We start from the raw sequence: 15,391 nt of genomic DNA, 5'->3' as shown, positions 1-15,391 counted from the left end.
AGGACTTATTTCCGGCTCATCTTCAGGTCTGAATGTAATGGCTTTGTTTATCCCCCTGTTTAGGTTGAAAGTCTGTCTGAGGCCTGGAAGACACATGCCTTACGGAAGGGGCGTGGTGTGCGGTCTTGCCTATGCCGGCGCCGGCGTGGCACACTGCCTCGGGAACATCATCGCCATCTTGACCCTCTGCACAAGTGATATGGTGCTCTGAACTTGGAAAGGGAGCAGTGCTTCTGTTTCCAGTCTATCCAGCATTGGTGGTGTGAGAGCTATGAACCAGCAGCTGAAATAACTCAGTGGCATCATCATTTCAGCCTGAACTATAGTACAATTGGCAGAAGGAGCTGAACAAGAGTTCCCAGCATGCAAAGGAGAAAGGCCTGGGTTCCAGCGAGAGAGGCATGTTCCATGCAGGCTGGGGCTCCATCTAATGCTTTGGATTTTGATGCCCCATCTCTGTTGTTTTCTTCCAGCCCATTCTTGGGCTGGCTCTTATCTTTCTTAAGTCCTGCTCTCATCCTCAGTAAGGTTTGCTTTGTAATAAGGCATTTCCTTTTTGGAAATGAGTAGAGTAGAGGCTCTACTAGTAGTAGAGTGAGGCTGCTCTTGCACTAAGCTAGTGCTGGCTGTGGTGAATGGGACATAGGAAATCCTGGGGGTTTTCACTTTAACCAGTCATCATAGAGATTTATTAACACCTGGATACAGTACCTGTGATAAGGATACAATGATAAGTTTATCACTTGAAAACTGCCACTTCAGCTGATATTGTAAGGAGTCCTTAGTGCCACCACAACTAGGGGATGAACTCACTTTCAGAATCTTTATAAGGTCTGTCAGTAAAAGGGAGTTGTGTGTCATTATATAACAACTATGGCTATTTTGCCATCTCTCTCAGAAGAGAAACACCAGCTAACTCATAAGCATCTGGTGGATCACACTGAGGGAAACAGGATGCTAGATCTTGGGCCTAATCTAGCAAATCTCTTCTAAAGTTCTTATGTAGCATATGGAAATTTGGTCAAGTTCATATGTGACCTGCTTGCCTGAAGATACGAATATGACAAATATGTATATAAGGCTTTTCAACAAAAGTTCCCAGAAGTGGTTTACATAGATACAAATAAATAAATAAAATGCCTGTCCCCAAAGGGCTCAAAATCTGAGAAAGTGAGTGCCACTGAAGGGATGCTCTGCTGGGGGTGGATAGGGCCAGTTGCTCTCCCCCTGATAAATACAAATATAGGCACATATTATTTATTATTATTATTTATTTATCAAATGTGTACACTGCCCCAAATGTTCATCTCTGGGTGGTTAACAATAGCATAAAACAAATTAAAAACATATACAAAAAACTTAAAACAATTTAACATTTTAAAAATAAACCAGAGATTAAAACCTAAACTTTTTAGGAAGCTGAGAAAGCTTGGGCAAAAAGATGGGTTTTCAGGTATTTTTTTGAAAATTTCCAGAGATGGCAAGTATCGTATCTCAACAGGGAGCACATTCCACAGTCTCGGGGCAGCGACTGAGAAGGCCCGTCTCTGTGTAGCCACCAAACGAGTTGGCAGTAACTAGAGACGGACCTCCTCAGATGACCTCAATGGGCGGTGGGGCTCGTAGTGAAGAAGACATTCTCTTAAATATCCAGGGCTTAAGCCATTTAGGGCTTTATATGTTATAACTAGCACTTTGTATTTTGTTCTGAAACCTATTGGGAGCCAGTGTAGCTCCATCAGTAAAGAAGCAACATGTTCTCTCTAGAGGCTCACCCAGAGACCAACCTGGCTGCCACATTCTGAACCTACTGAAGTTTCCGGACTACGTACAAAGGCAGCCCCACATAGAGCGCATTACAGAAGTCAAGTATGGAGGATACCAACAGATGTACCACTGTTTTGAGGTCATTGATCTCGAGAAACGGGCGCAGCTGGTGTATCAGCCGGAGCACATCTGGCCACCGGCTCTACCTGAGAAACCAAGGAGAGGTGTGAATCCAGTACTCCCAGACTGCGAACCTGTTCCTTTTGGGGAAGTGTGACCCCATCTAGAACAGGCAGATCAAAATAGTCTCCAGAGTTCTGACCCCGCACAATAAGTACCTCTGTCTTTTCTGGATTCAGCTTCAGTTTATTCTCCCTCATCCAGCCCATTACTGCTTCCAGGCAGGCATTTAGGGAAGATATGCCAGCTCCTGAATAAGATGACATGGAGAAGTGTCATCAGCATACTGGTAACACCCAGCTCCAAATCCCCTGATGATCTCTCCCAGTGGTTTCATGTAGATGTTAAAAAGCATTTGAGAAAGTACGGACCCTTGAGGGACACCATACTTAAGCTTAGATTTCAAAGAGCAATAATCTCCAATCAACACCATCTGGAATCTATCCAAGAGGTAGGAGCGGAACCACTGTAAAACAGTGCCTCCCACCCCTAACATCCTCAGAAGTTCCAGAAGGATACCATGGACGATAGTATTGAAAGCCGCCGAGAGATCCAAAAGGACCAACAGAGTCACACTTCCTCCGTCAATTCCCAACTGGAGATCATCCATCAGGCCAACCAAGGCAGTCTCGACCCCATAGCCTGCCCCAAAACCAGTTTGAAATGGGTCTAGATATAATCAGTTTCCTCCAAGACTGCCTGGAGCTGAGAGGCCACCACCCTCTCAATTACCTTGCCCAGCCATGGGAGGTTGAAAACAGGCCTATAATTGCTCAACTCTGAGGGATCTAATGCAGGCTTCTTTAGAAGAGATCTAATGATTGCCTCCTTAAGACAAGGAGGCATCCTGCCCTCCCTCAGAGAAGCATTTATGATTTCCACCTGGCCGTCTACAACAGCCTCCCTGTTAGATAGAACAAGCCATGATGGACAAGGGTCAGGAGCACCAGTGATAGGCGTCACCACTGCAAGCAGCTTGTCCACATCCTCAGGAGTCACAAATTGAAACCGATCCAGTCGAATCACATAAGAGGAGTTGTTGGGCACCTCCAGTTCAGACATCAAATTAATTATGGAGTCTCCATCTAGGTCGGCCCGAATCAGAGAGATTTTATCTGCAAAAAATTCTTTAAACACATCCCAGCAGGTAGCTGATGACTCCAAATTCTGGTTCAAGGGAGGGGGAGCAGATACTAGTCCCCTCACAACCCTGAACAACTCCGCTGGACGTGCACTCACAGAGGCAATACGGGCAGAAAAGAACCGCCTCTTTGCCGCACATATTGCCTGAGCATAGATCTTTAGATGTACTCTATGTCGCAATCTTTCAGATTCAAGTCGAGTCTTTCTCTGCTTGAGCTCCAGTCGCCTGCCTTGCCGCTACAGCCCCCGTAGGTCTTCCGTATACCAAGGGGCCAATTTTGAAGCAGGTCGGAGGGGATGCTTGGGAGCAATCGTGTATACTGCCCTGGTGAGCAAGTTGTTCCAATTCTCAACCAGGGCATCAACAGGATCACAGGCAAAGCCAACACTGAATCCCTCCAAGGCTTCTTTACTTGAATCTTACTGGATTCAATAACCTCTTCGGGTGGAACATTCTAATAGGCCCCCACTGCTGCAGAGGTGGGAAGTGGTTGTAATCCCAACCTTAATCAGATGGTGGTCCGTCCATGACAAAGGGGATGTCACAGGAGTACCCACCCACGAAACACCACCCTGATCAGAGTAAAAGACCAAATCAAGCGTGTGACCTGAAATATGCATCGGTCCAGAGACCACTTGGGATAGGCCCATAGTTGTAATGGCCGCTATGAACTCCTGAGCTACCCCGGACAGATTGGTCCCAAAATGAACATTGAAGTTCCCCAGCACCACGAGTCTGGGAGACTCCAACGTGAGTTCCGCGACCAAGTCTTATATGTGACCTGCCTGTCTAAAGATGGCAAAGGTAACCACAAGGATCAGTTGCAAAGGCTGTCCAGTTTGGGGAAATAGTTTTGTAATGGACTGAGTGAGGCCTGCTGACAGGGCCATCCTTTTGCACTGTATACAAATAATGCTTTGCTTTGTTTTAAATGAACATATAATCTCAGGTATTCAACTTGGAATAACAATAACAAAAATTAAAAGAAATACAGCTCAGACTGTTCTTAGCATTTGCCACATAATCCATAATGCAAGTAACAGATAATCCTGGGTCTAGTAGCCCAAAATAAACGTGTAGTAAATAAATTTTCCATGGGATGGGGCAGTTGGATTTTGCTGCATCCAATATGCAACTTGTTCCTTATGCCATACAAATCTGATGCTAGCTACCTCAGACAAGAAAAATTTAACTTTTCTTTAAATTTGCCTCTCTTACAGCAGATTCAGGTAGCAAATACAAGCAGAACCTAAGCAATTAAAAAAACAACAAAAAACCTCAAACCCAGTTGCCCTGGGACCAGATTCTGTATTTGCCAGCCCAGCCTAAATGTGTGTGTGGAAGAGCATGAGTGCTTATTCTCTCCATGCACCATCCCAGGGATCTAGTAGTTAGGATTTGGTAGCCAGGGATCTAGTGGTTAGCTCAATGGTAGAGCACATCCTCGCATGCAGCAGGTCCCAGGTTCAATTCCTGGCATCTCCAGGTAGGGCTGGGAAAGTCTCCTGCCTGAAACCTTGGAGAACTGCTGCCAGCCAGTGTAGACAATACTGAGCTAGATAACCAGTGGCCTGACTCAGTATAAGGCAGCTTCCTACATTCCTTTCTTCCACTCTACTGCTGTCTAATCACATGGGCAGATGAATTAAATGAATTGTGTGCATGAATTAAATACTTGGTGTGTTTAGGGGCAGTTAAACCATCCTCATGTGATTAGGCAACAGTGGGATGACACACCAGATGAGGGACGAGACGTGTTCAAATCTAATCCTCTCCCATACCTTTAACATGGATGGCTGGGCATATTGTTTGAATCAGCTCCCAATATTCTTGGAATGGAATATATGCAAATCTCAATGGCTCACTTATGCAACTAATGTATAACAATTGCTCCATTGGTTTAACGAGCCAGGTTTGTTTGTTTTTTAAGCCAGGAGGCAGAATGTAGCCAGATTTGCACAAATGTGGCCCAGAAGCATCCCTTGTATTGGCTCCAACACACAGGGTTGCCCTGGTGTGATATTGGTTAATCAATTAACACAGGTCAAGGAGTGGCAAATCCTATCAGTGTATACCCAGAATTTACAGTGAAGAGAATTTGACCATGCTGCTGCTGCTGCCACAACCTGCCACTCCTATCAAATAAATGTCAGCTAGCCGGCTGCTTTAGGCTCAATACAGATAGACCCTGCCTGGCACTGTTTGTTTGGGTATCTGGTTACTAGGGATACAGATGGCTTGGGAGTCCAGGGAAAACATGTCCTTCACCTTATTGGAATGTACTGAGTCACCTGGGTCCAGCCATTGCTATTACCTCGTAATAGTAGTAAGAACACATCAAGGTGTGTGTGCCTCAGGCAACTGTACAGCATGAGTGTATTGGAAATAAAGTTGCCATGTCAAACATTTTGAACACAATCCTGTGTATGCACACACAGAGAGCAGTAAGCCCCCTGAACAAAATGCAACATGCATAAGAATGCATTTCACGTATCTTAAGGAGCTAAGATGTTTTATGGGGTTCTGAAGAGCAGCATCATTCTCCAAGGAAGTGTACATGCTGAACTAGACCAACTTTACCCTTTTTCAAGAAGGCCAGGAGTGAGCACGGACTGTCAAACACTGGCTTTTACTAATATTTTTTAGTAATCAAGTCTGAACAAGCATATTTAATTTTTTTGGCTTTAGCAATAACACAGACATCAGATGCAAAAAAAGCACAGTGCAGCTATGTGTTGTACCATACAGCTATTTTTCATGCAACACCTTTTTGACAGCAGATCTCATTTGATCTAGCAAAATATTCTCTAGTTTTAACTGTCCAGTAGGTATTATACAGGCTGACTGCCTGTATGTTTTCTTGGAATTAATTACCACTCAATTCAAGTATACTTAGACTTGCAGCCTCAAAGCCCAACTATATGAGATGAGGGAGATTCATGATTAGATCTCCTGACTTTTCCATTTTTAGTCAAAAGCACCTGCAACAATTGGATTGGGGCAATGGTGCTAGCGGAGAGGGGTTAACTCTTTATCCATAAATGATTTACCTGCTCTTTCCTGAATCTCTTTTTGGCCCACTGCAGAAAACATATCACAAATAATCTGTGTCCTGTGTGGCTTAGCCCGAAGGCTGCAATCATTTGCAAATCGTTAAGTCTGTGTCTGTTATTCCCATCTTTAATTTTTTTCCCTTTTTTCTGCAATATCAAGGCTTATCTAGCTTATTCTATGATATATTGAGTACAATCGTTAGTTTGTACTTTTGTGTATTTTATATTGTAACATATTTTAAAATAAAAACTAGCCGACCCCGCACAGAGCATCTGTGTGCTCTTTGGGGCCGGCCGTTACCTCTCCCCCCACTTCTGCCCCAGTCTCTGCTTCTGGGCCCAGCCGCCTCTCCTCCCCACCGCCCTTTCTTTCCCCCCTCTTGGGCCTTGCTTCCACAGCCGGGCCAGGCCCACCACCTCTGGCCTCCACAGCTGGGCCGCTGCAGCAGCAACCAATCCTCCTGGGTGCACCTCAGCCAATCAGGCACATCCGCCGCCCAGCCAATCAGCTGGCGCTGGGACGCACATTCCAAGGCACACCCAGGAGAATTATATATAGAGATATGCTCTTCTTAGGGATATGAAACCAAAACACATCATAAAAACAGAAAAGGGGAAATGTGCCTATTAAAATAAGGACCATCTAGTAATTCTAAATGAGAATACAAAGTCCGTATGAGAGGTCTCCACCCTCCTATTAGGCAACATCAAAACTAACACACCCTGACTCACAGCCACTCCCTGTACCAGGTAGATAATCTTCCTCCGGCACATGGGGACTTCACGAGAATTGATTCCAGATACTGCACCTCTATCCCAAGACTGGAGACTTTGGCCTCATAGAAATTGGGAGGTATAATGAGCTAGATATGGCTAGTGTGGATTGTAGAGATGTCTTGATTCCATGTCATAACTACATGATCCTTCTTTCATGTTGAGCTCATATGGACCAAATGATGGCTGACGTACCGTGCAAGGGCACACCAGCCCAGTAACATTGTGTGCACACACAAGCTGCACAACTGATGTTGCACAAGAGTAAGTCTATTTGAAACAATAGGTTTACTCTTGTGAAACATTAATTGCACAATTTGTGCACTTGCCCAAATTGTGTGCTTGCAACATTTCTGAGCTGATGTACTCTTGCACAGTATGTCAGCCAATGTTTCTATGTGCCAGTGCTTAGACTATACTGGCTTCTTCCCTGTCCACATGGATAGTTGGAACTGTGGAACTAATAGGGCCTGTGCACTATATAATTAGCTTCTTGGTGTCAGCATGAGGAATCTGTTCTGGGGAAAAGGTGCCTGACCTTCCTAGGAACATTTCTTGCCTTACTGGTGATATGCTCAGCTGGGACAGTGGGCTACTGCTGGGTGGTCATGCCCCAAAGTAAGGACCAATGTAGGAAAAGTAATATCTTTTATTAAATCAACTTCTGTTGGAGTATGTTGGTTATACAGAACTCTTAGGGACATAGGAAGACATAGTAAACTACCTTATACCGAGTCAGACCATTGATCCATATAGCTCAGTATTGTCTACACAGACTGGCAGCAGCTTCTCCAAGATTGCAGGCAGGAGTCTCTCTCAGCCCTATCTTTGAGATGCCAGGGAGGGAACTTGGAAAGCATGGAGGTGCTGCAAGCACTTGATTTCTTGGAACTTGGAAAGATGCAGGTGCTCTTCCCAGAGTGGCCCTACCCCCTAAGGGGAATATCTTACAGTGCTCACACATGTAGTCTCCCGTTCAAATGCAACCAGGGCAGATCCTGCCTAGCAAATGGGACAATTCATGCTTGCTACCACAAGGCCAAGTCACCTTAAGTGGTGCAGCAGGGAAATGCTTGACTAAGAAGCAGAAGGTTGCCGGTTCGAATCCCCGCTGCTACTATATCGGGCAGCAGCGATATAGGAAGATGCTGAAAAGGCATAATCTCATACTGCATGGGAGGAGGCAATGGTAAACCCCTCCGGTATTCTACCAAAGAAAACCACAGGGCTCTGTGGGCGCCAGAAGTCGAAATCGACTTGACGGCACACTTTACTTATGCTGGAAGTGAAGGACTATGCACTGTCTCTTGTCTCAATGGCATAGGAGGACAGACTAGTGAGCCAGAGGGCTAGAGGGTCAAGACACTGGTCATCCCTTCTCTACTGCTCTGACACTATCCCTTTGATATGTAGATTGCTAATCTTAGGGACTTCCTTCCTTCCAGCCACTTCCTTCCTCTCTCCTTTCTCTTCCCTTCCTTCTACCTTGCAACATGTAAGCTCCTCTCCCCTGCATCATGTGTGCAGAGATGCAGAATCCATCTGCATCCAGATAGATAGATAGATAGATAGATAGATAGATTAGAGAGCCTAACTCCTCACTTTCCTATCTAGAAAGGAATTCTCTAATAAATACCATTTATATTGATTTGAAACTATGAACTAGCTCCAAGTTAATTTACTCTCAGCATACACGCATGCCTAACTAAATTCCGCTGTGTTGTGCCTCTGTGCACTCTGCTATAATGAAAAAGGGTTTCTCTTACCAGAGAGAATTCCCAACAACTTACTTCCTACAAGACCAGCTCTCCTCGCCTCTTCATCAGCCGGGCTGCCTAAAAAATCAGAGCACAGCAACATTGCTTTCTAATGCAACTTCAAGTAATTCCTAGAAAAAGGGTGTGCCAAGGATGTTTTCTTTTTCACCACGTCCTTAACATTTCTTCTGCAGGCTGTAGCAAAGCCATGGAGGGCAAGGAAAGGAGAAGAAGGCAGGGAGTGGGCCGGGGTGGGTAGTGGCTCAACTCTACTACTTGTCCCAAGTGGCAGGGGCTCAACTCTACTACTTGTTCAGCCTTGCTATACCCCTCTCCCAACAACATATTGAAAACACATCATACAGGCAAAAGTAGACACTTTATAGCTGAAGCAGCTAACATAATGGGAAAAGGAAAAGCACGCATACAGACAAAAACTGGGAAGAAACCACAGAAGCATAGGAAGCTGCCTTATACCAAGTCAGACTATTGGTCCATCTAGCTCAGTATTGTTTACACAGACTGGCAATGGCTTCTCTAAGGTTGCAGACAAGATTCTCTCTCAGTCCTATCTGGAGATGCCAGTGAGTGAGGGAACTTGGAACCTTCCACATGCAAGCATGTAGATGCTCTTCCCAGAAAGGCCCCATCCCCTAAGGGGAATATCTTACAGTGCTCACACATGTAGTTTCCCATTCAAATGCAAACCAGGGCAGACCATGCTTAGCAAAGGGGACAATTCATGCTTGCTACCACAAGACCAGCTCTGCTCCTGCAGACCAGTTCCCCTCCCATCTGGTATTATACAGTATGACACCATCTGGTGTACTGCTATAATGTGCAAATTCTGGCATATTTCAGTGACAAGTGCAAGGGAGGTTCATCACTTTGCTGACGTCTCTGGAGAAATCAGCAATTCTCAGTATGACAGTACAAGGAGAATTAAACAGATAACAAAAATGTCACCTAGTGAATGAATGACAATGAGCAAGGCATTGGCACAATAATATCTATATGTAATAAATAGAAGCCAGTTGCTCACATTCCTTCTCACTCTTCCAACATTCTGTCACATTCTAGCATGATGACTGAGAAACAGAAGCCGGCCAGGCAGATCTATGCAAACCATCTCCCAAAATTCCACTGGAGAGCCTCTGGTGGGCCATCTTCTGCTCTAGCATCACAATCAGACGGAGATGCAGGGTGGGGGCCGTACAGATAAGGGGGAAGGCTATGCAAATAGGCGTTGGCTTCAGTTCCTAGTGGCTCCCCTTGAGTTCAACAGAACAAAGTAGACACAACTGAGTGGGGTGGGAGTAGGAGGTAGGTGAAACCACTTTCTGACTTCAAGCACTGGGATCACCAAAGACAGAAGCAAATTTAGCCCACCCACTAACCCAGTTATGTTGCTAAGAGCATCCCTTTATGCCTTTACTTTCTGCAGATTGTGCATGGTTGTCATTCATCCCTCTGACCCAAATGAAGAACCTGAATTTTACATCCGTAGTGCAGTGGCAAAAAAGCCTGCCCACTCACCACCACCACCAGAGGCTACATGGAAGGAAGCGATGTTTCCCCTCCACCACCACAAGGCAGCTCCAGAGTTGTATGGGATAGGAGGCTGTGTGTTGGTGATGCTCCTCCTTCAAACTGGAGCTGATTCAGACATGGAAGAAGTGGCAGTGCCTGCCAAGCACTGCGTCCATCCCCCCTCTGCACACACACACACTCACACCCCTACCTAATTCCAAATGCCGCTTCAGTGTTGGGAGGAAATATTGGTAGTTAGTGGGAGTGCAGAAAGAAATGGTATTCTCCCTCCCTTTCCCTGCTCCTTAGTCTGCCAGATTAGATGGGCTGTGACAGTATTAAATGGGAATTACATCAGCCACATAGGCCATTATCCAGTCCAGAATGGAATGTGTCACACAATCAGAGGTGCACTTAGGTAATTTTGGAGCCTGGACCTAAAGACTTTTGGAGGCCCCACTCCACTGCAAATTAAGCATCTTCCTTCTACACACACACACACACACACACACACACACACACACACACACACCATGACAAACACAGTGTTTTTAACATGTGGGGTACATTAATTAATCAATCAATTAATTAATTTAATTAATTTTGTTTTTGTGCAAATATGCAGTAGCAGAAAGAATTCAACATGCAACTTAACATATTCCCTTGATCCCACATATTTCTTTCCCCATTCCCCCCTCTGTCTCTAAAGCACTGGCACAGGCCAATATCAGGCTCGGCCACCCAGTGCAGTGCAGGCCAGCAGCAGCCACACCACCTGGGACAGTCTAAAGAGGATTTGGGGGCCCCCAGGAGGTGTGGAGGCCCTGGACTTCGGCCTCAAAATCCAGGGGTACGAGCACCACTGCACACAAACAATTAGACAATTAGAAATATTGCTGGTAAAAGAAAGAGCATTACAGTTCTTAGCAATGACCATTTCCCCCCCATACTTGTCTGCTGCCCTCTAGCGATGGAAGCAAGTAACTAGTCCCTGGCATCTCGTAGATACCAGATCCCCTGCTAACTGGGCAAAGAGGCACCTTTTAAAAGTGGTGATTCTCCTTTTTTAGCAGGGGGAGAGCAACTGGCCTATCCACTACCAGCACAGTACCCCTCCAGTGACTGTTGCTGGTGTCTATCTTATGTTACTTTTTAGACTGTGAGCCCTTTGGGGACTACATTCATTCATTCATTCTCTGAGTAAACCACTTTGGGAACTTTTGTTGAAAAGCGTTACATAAATATTTATAGTAGTAGTAGTAGTAGTAGTAGTAGTAGTAGATAACTTCTTAGATGGAGATCAGAACTCAGTTTGAATCCCATTTCTCTGTACTTTTCCTTCTTAAAAAAAGTTTGAAATGCTAGTTTAAAATTTCTTTAAAAATGCTAGAAGTTTAGAATAACAAAAACTTATTTAAATATATCAGAAGTACAAAACCTGCCAGGGAGACGGTTGGCCTCTTAGATGATGAAGGTGTGAAAGGGATGATAAAAGAGGATAAGGAGATTGCAGAGAAGCTGAATGAGTTATTTGCATCTGTCTTCATGGTGAAGGATATAGGCCGTATAAAGGTAAAGTTGTTTTGTTGAGTCGGTGTCAACTCCTAGCAACCACAGAGCCATGTGGTTTTCTTTGGTAGAATACAGGAGGGGTTTACCATTGCCATATCCCGCGCAGTCTGAGATGATGCCTTTCAGCATCTTCCTATATCGCTGCTGCCCAATGTAGGTACCCGATTCAAAACTGAGCTTTTCCGGTTTAGCAGCTGAAGAACTGGGCCAATCTGAGGTGAGAAATTCTAAACTGTCTTGAAAAACTAAAAATTAACAAATCGCCAGGGCCAGATGACATCCACCCAAGAGTTCTGAAGGAACTCAAATCTGAAATTGCTGATTTTCTTCCAGAAATATGTAATTTGTCCCTACAATCAGGCTCTGTACCAGAGAATTGGAAAGTAGCCAATATGACTCCGATTTTCGAAAAGGGATCCGGGGTGGGGGGGCGGATCTGAGACATTACAGGCCAGTCAGCTTAACTTCGGTGCCGGGTAAATTGATGGAAAGCATACTTAAGGACAAAATTATTAAACATATAGAAGAAAAGGCCTTGCTGAAGGAGAACCATCATGGCTTCTGCAAGGGCAAGTCTTGACTCACTAACCTTCTGGAGTTCTTTAAGAGGGTCAACAGGCATGTGGATAAAGGTGATCTGGTTGACATAGTATAATTTGACTTTCAAAAAGCTTTTGATCTGGGCGGAGCCACCATTGGGCAAACGGGTTCATAGAACCCAGGCAGCCACCAATCAGGGGCTGTGTCTTGCACCCCAGACGTGCTCCGTGTCTGACATCAGATGCAGGATGTGTGATTTTGCTTCCAAAAGGGCCGCACAACCCTGTTTGGGGGCAAAATTGGCCAGAGGTGTTCGCAGCGCAGCCGGAGCGACTCTCCCTGCCTTTTAAAGCGGCTGCTTTTCAAGGCAGGGAGAGCTGCTCCTGGCTATGCTGCAAATCCAGCACTGGCCAATTTCACTCCCAAACGGGGCTGTACGGCCCCATTTGGGAATTAGATCAGCCAGCGCTGTGTTTGCATTGTGGCTGGAAACACAGCGCTGGCTGATCTAATTGCTATGGCTGTGTTGTGAACAGCCGATTGAGTTCCCAAACAGAGTTGCGCGGCCCCATTTCGGAGCAAAATCACGCCCCTGAGTCTGACATCAGATGCGGGTGGTATGGCTAACCACTCCCTGCATCTGATGTCAGCTGCAGGGGGCGGGCTGGGGGAGGGCAGAGGTAGCACCCAGGCTGCTGCTAGGCTCCCTCTGCGGCTGCTTTTAATAAAGTTCCCCACTAAAGACTCTTCAGTAAACTTAGCAGTCATGGAATAAGGGGACAGGTTCATGTGTGGATTGGTAACTGGTTGAAGCACAGGAAACAGAGGGTAGGAATCAATGGACAGTTTTCACAATGGAGGGAGAGAGGAAGTGGGGTCCCCCAGGGATCTGTACTGGGACCAGTGCTATTTAACTTGTTCATAAGCTATCTAGAAGTTGGAATAAGCAGCAAAGTGGCCAAATCTGCAGATGACACTAAACTATTTAGGGTAGTGAAATCCACAACAGATTGTGAGGAGCTCCAAAAAGATCTCTCCAAACTGGAGGAGTGGGTGACAAAATGGCAGATGCACTTTAATGTAAGCAAATGTAAAGTGATGCACATTGGGGCAACCCCCACCCCCACCCCCAACTTCACATATACGCTGATGGAATCTGAGCTGTCGGTGACTGACCAGGAGAGAGAACTTGGGGTCATGGTGGACAACTCATAGAAAGTGTCGATTCAATGTACGGCAGCTGTGAAAAAAGGCTAATTCAATGCTAGGAATCATTAGAAAGGGAATTGAAAATAAAGATGCTAATATTATACTGCCCTTATACAAATTTATGGTGTGTCCACATCTGGAGTACTGTGTACAGCTTTGATCACTGTATCTTAAGAAGCATGTTGTAGAACTGGAAAAGGTGCAGAAAAGGGCAACCAAAATGATCAGGAGCCTGGAACACCTTCCTTATGAGGCTAGGCTACAGCATCTGGGGCTCTTTATCTTGAAAAAGAGGTGACCAAGGGGATACATGATCAAGGTGTATAAAATTATGCATGGAGTGGAGAGGGTGGACCTCTCTCACAACACTAGAAGCAGGGGTCACCCCATGAAACTGAAGTTTGGGAAATTTAGGACCGACAAGAGGAAGTACTTTTTCACAGAGCGCATAATTAATCTATGGAATTCCTTGCCATGGGATGTGGTGATGGCCACCAGCTTGGATGGCTTTAAAAGGAGCTTAGACAAATTCATGATGGTCTATCAATGGCTACTAGTCTGGTGGCTGTGGGCCATCTCCAACCTCAGAGGCATGATGCCTCTAAATGCCAGTTGCAGGGGAGCAACATCAGGAGAGAGGGCATGCACATACCTCTTCCCTGTGGGCTCCCCAGAGGCATCTGGTGGGCCACTGTGTGAAACAGGATGCTGAACTAGATGAGCCTTCTGCCTTATCCAGCAGGGCTGTTCTTATGTTATGTTCTTTACATAAGAGAAAATGCTGAATGAACTGAATATGTATGGGAAAGGGTCTGTGGGGTCAAGTTGCAGTCAAACATATTTAAGAGCAGGGTATTGTGCAGCTCTACCTATTACATGCCTTAGACCAGGAGTTCCCAACCTTGGGTCCAGATGTTGTTGAACCACAACTCTCATCATCCTCAGTCATGATGGTCTTGGGACATTTTGGTTGGAGATGACAGGAGTTGTAGTCCAACAACATCTGGGGACCAAATGTTGGGTACCCCTGCATTAGACCGAGGTGGCCAGCCTGAGGCTCTTCAGCTGTTATTGAACTACAGCTCTCTTCATTTCCAGTCACAGTTTACTGCAGTTGAGGATTATGGAAGTTGTATTCCAACAACACCTGGTAAATCTTTGTGGTTGGAGATGATAGAATCTATTAAGATGCCTCTAGAGATGTTAAGAGAATGTCAGATAAGAATCTAACAAGGAGATTTACGACTAACACAAGGCTGCACAACTTTGGCCCTCTTGCAGATGTTGGACTATAACTCCCAACATGGCTAACAATAACACTGTGGCCAGGGATGATGGGAGCTGTAGTCCAACAACTGCTGGAGGGCCAAAGTTGTGCAATCTTGGACTCTTTCACATTTTGCCATTGCAAAAACTGCCAATATTGTAATGCTTTTTTACAATGCTATGGTGCAGCCATACTTTGTACCATTCTAGTCTCCTTCCTCCAAAAAAGATTTCATAGCACTGGAATAGGTGCAGAAAAAGGCACCTAAAATTACCCGTGGCTTGAACAACTTCCCTACAAGCAAGGTTAAAGTGTTTGGGGTTCTTGAGCTTATAAAAAAAATACAAGCAAGGGAAGAAATTACAGAGGTTTACAAAATGCACATTATGCAGAGAATGTGAATAGAGAGATACTTTTCTCCTTCTCACATAATACTAAAAATGACTGGAAGGAGAGTCAGGATAGCCAAAAGAAAGCACTTTTTTACACAATCTGTAATTAATTTATGCAGTTTGCTGCCATAGGATGTGGAGATGACCACTTGTTTAGATGGCTTTAAAAGAGGATAGACAAATTATCTGAGAAGTATAACTGGCTG

General features: G+C 45.1%; 1 protein-coding gene across 2 annotated transcripts in view; it reads left to right on the top strand.

Annotated features, from left to right (window-relative positions):
* Positions 1 to 6,456, top strand: part of BTBD19 (BTB domain containing 19) — a 78,481-nt gene extending 72,025 nt beyond the window's left edge. For both annotated transcript variants that reach the window (XM_053313672.1, XM_053313671.1), the window contains one exon: positions 64 to 6,456. In XM_053313672.1, coding sequence (XP_053169647.1) covers positions 64 to 198 — 135 coding nt within the window. In that variant the 3' untranslated portion in view covers positions 199 to 6,456. The remainder of the gene's footprint in view (positions 1 to 63) is intronic.
* The last annotated feature ends 8,935 nt before the right edge of the window (positions 6,457 to 15,391 follow it).

Source organism: Hemicordylus capensis, chromosome 4 (assembly GCF_027244095.1).
Source record: "Hemicordylus capensis ecotype Gifberg chromosome 4, rHemCap1.1.pri, whole genome shotgun sequence".
NCBI lineage: Eukaryota > Metazoa > Chordata > Lepidosauria > Squamata > Cordylidae > Hemicordylus > Hemicordylus capensis.
Note: the sequence above shows the minus strand (reverse complement) of the source record. Positions and strands in the feature narration are given on the sequence as shown.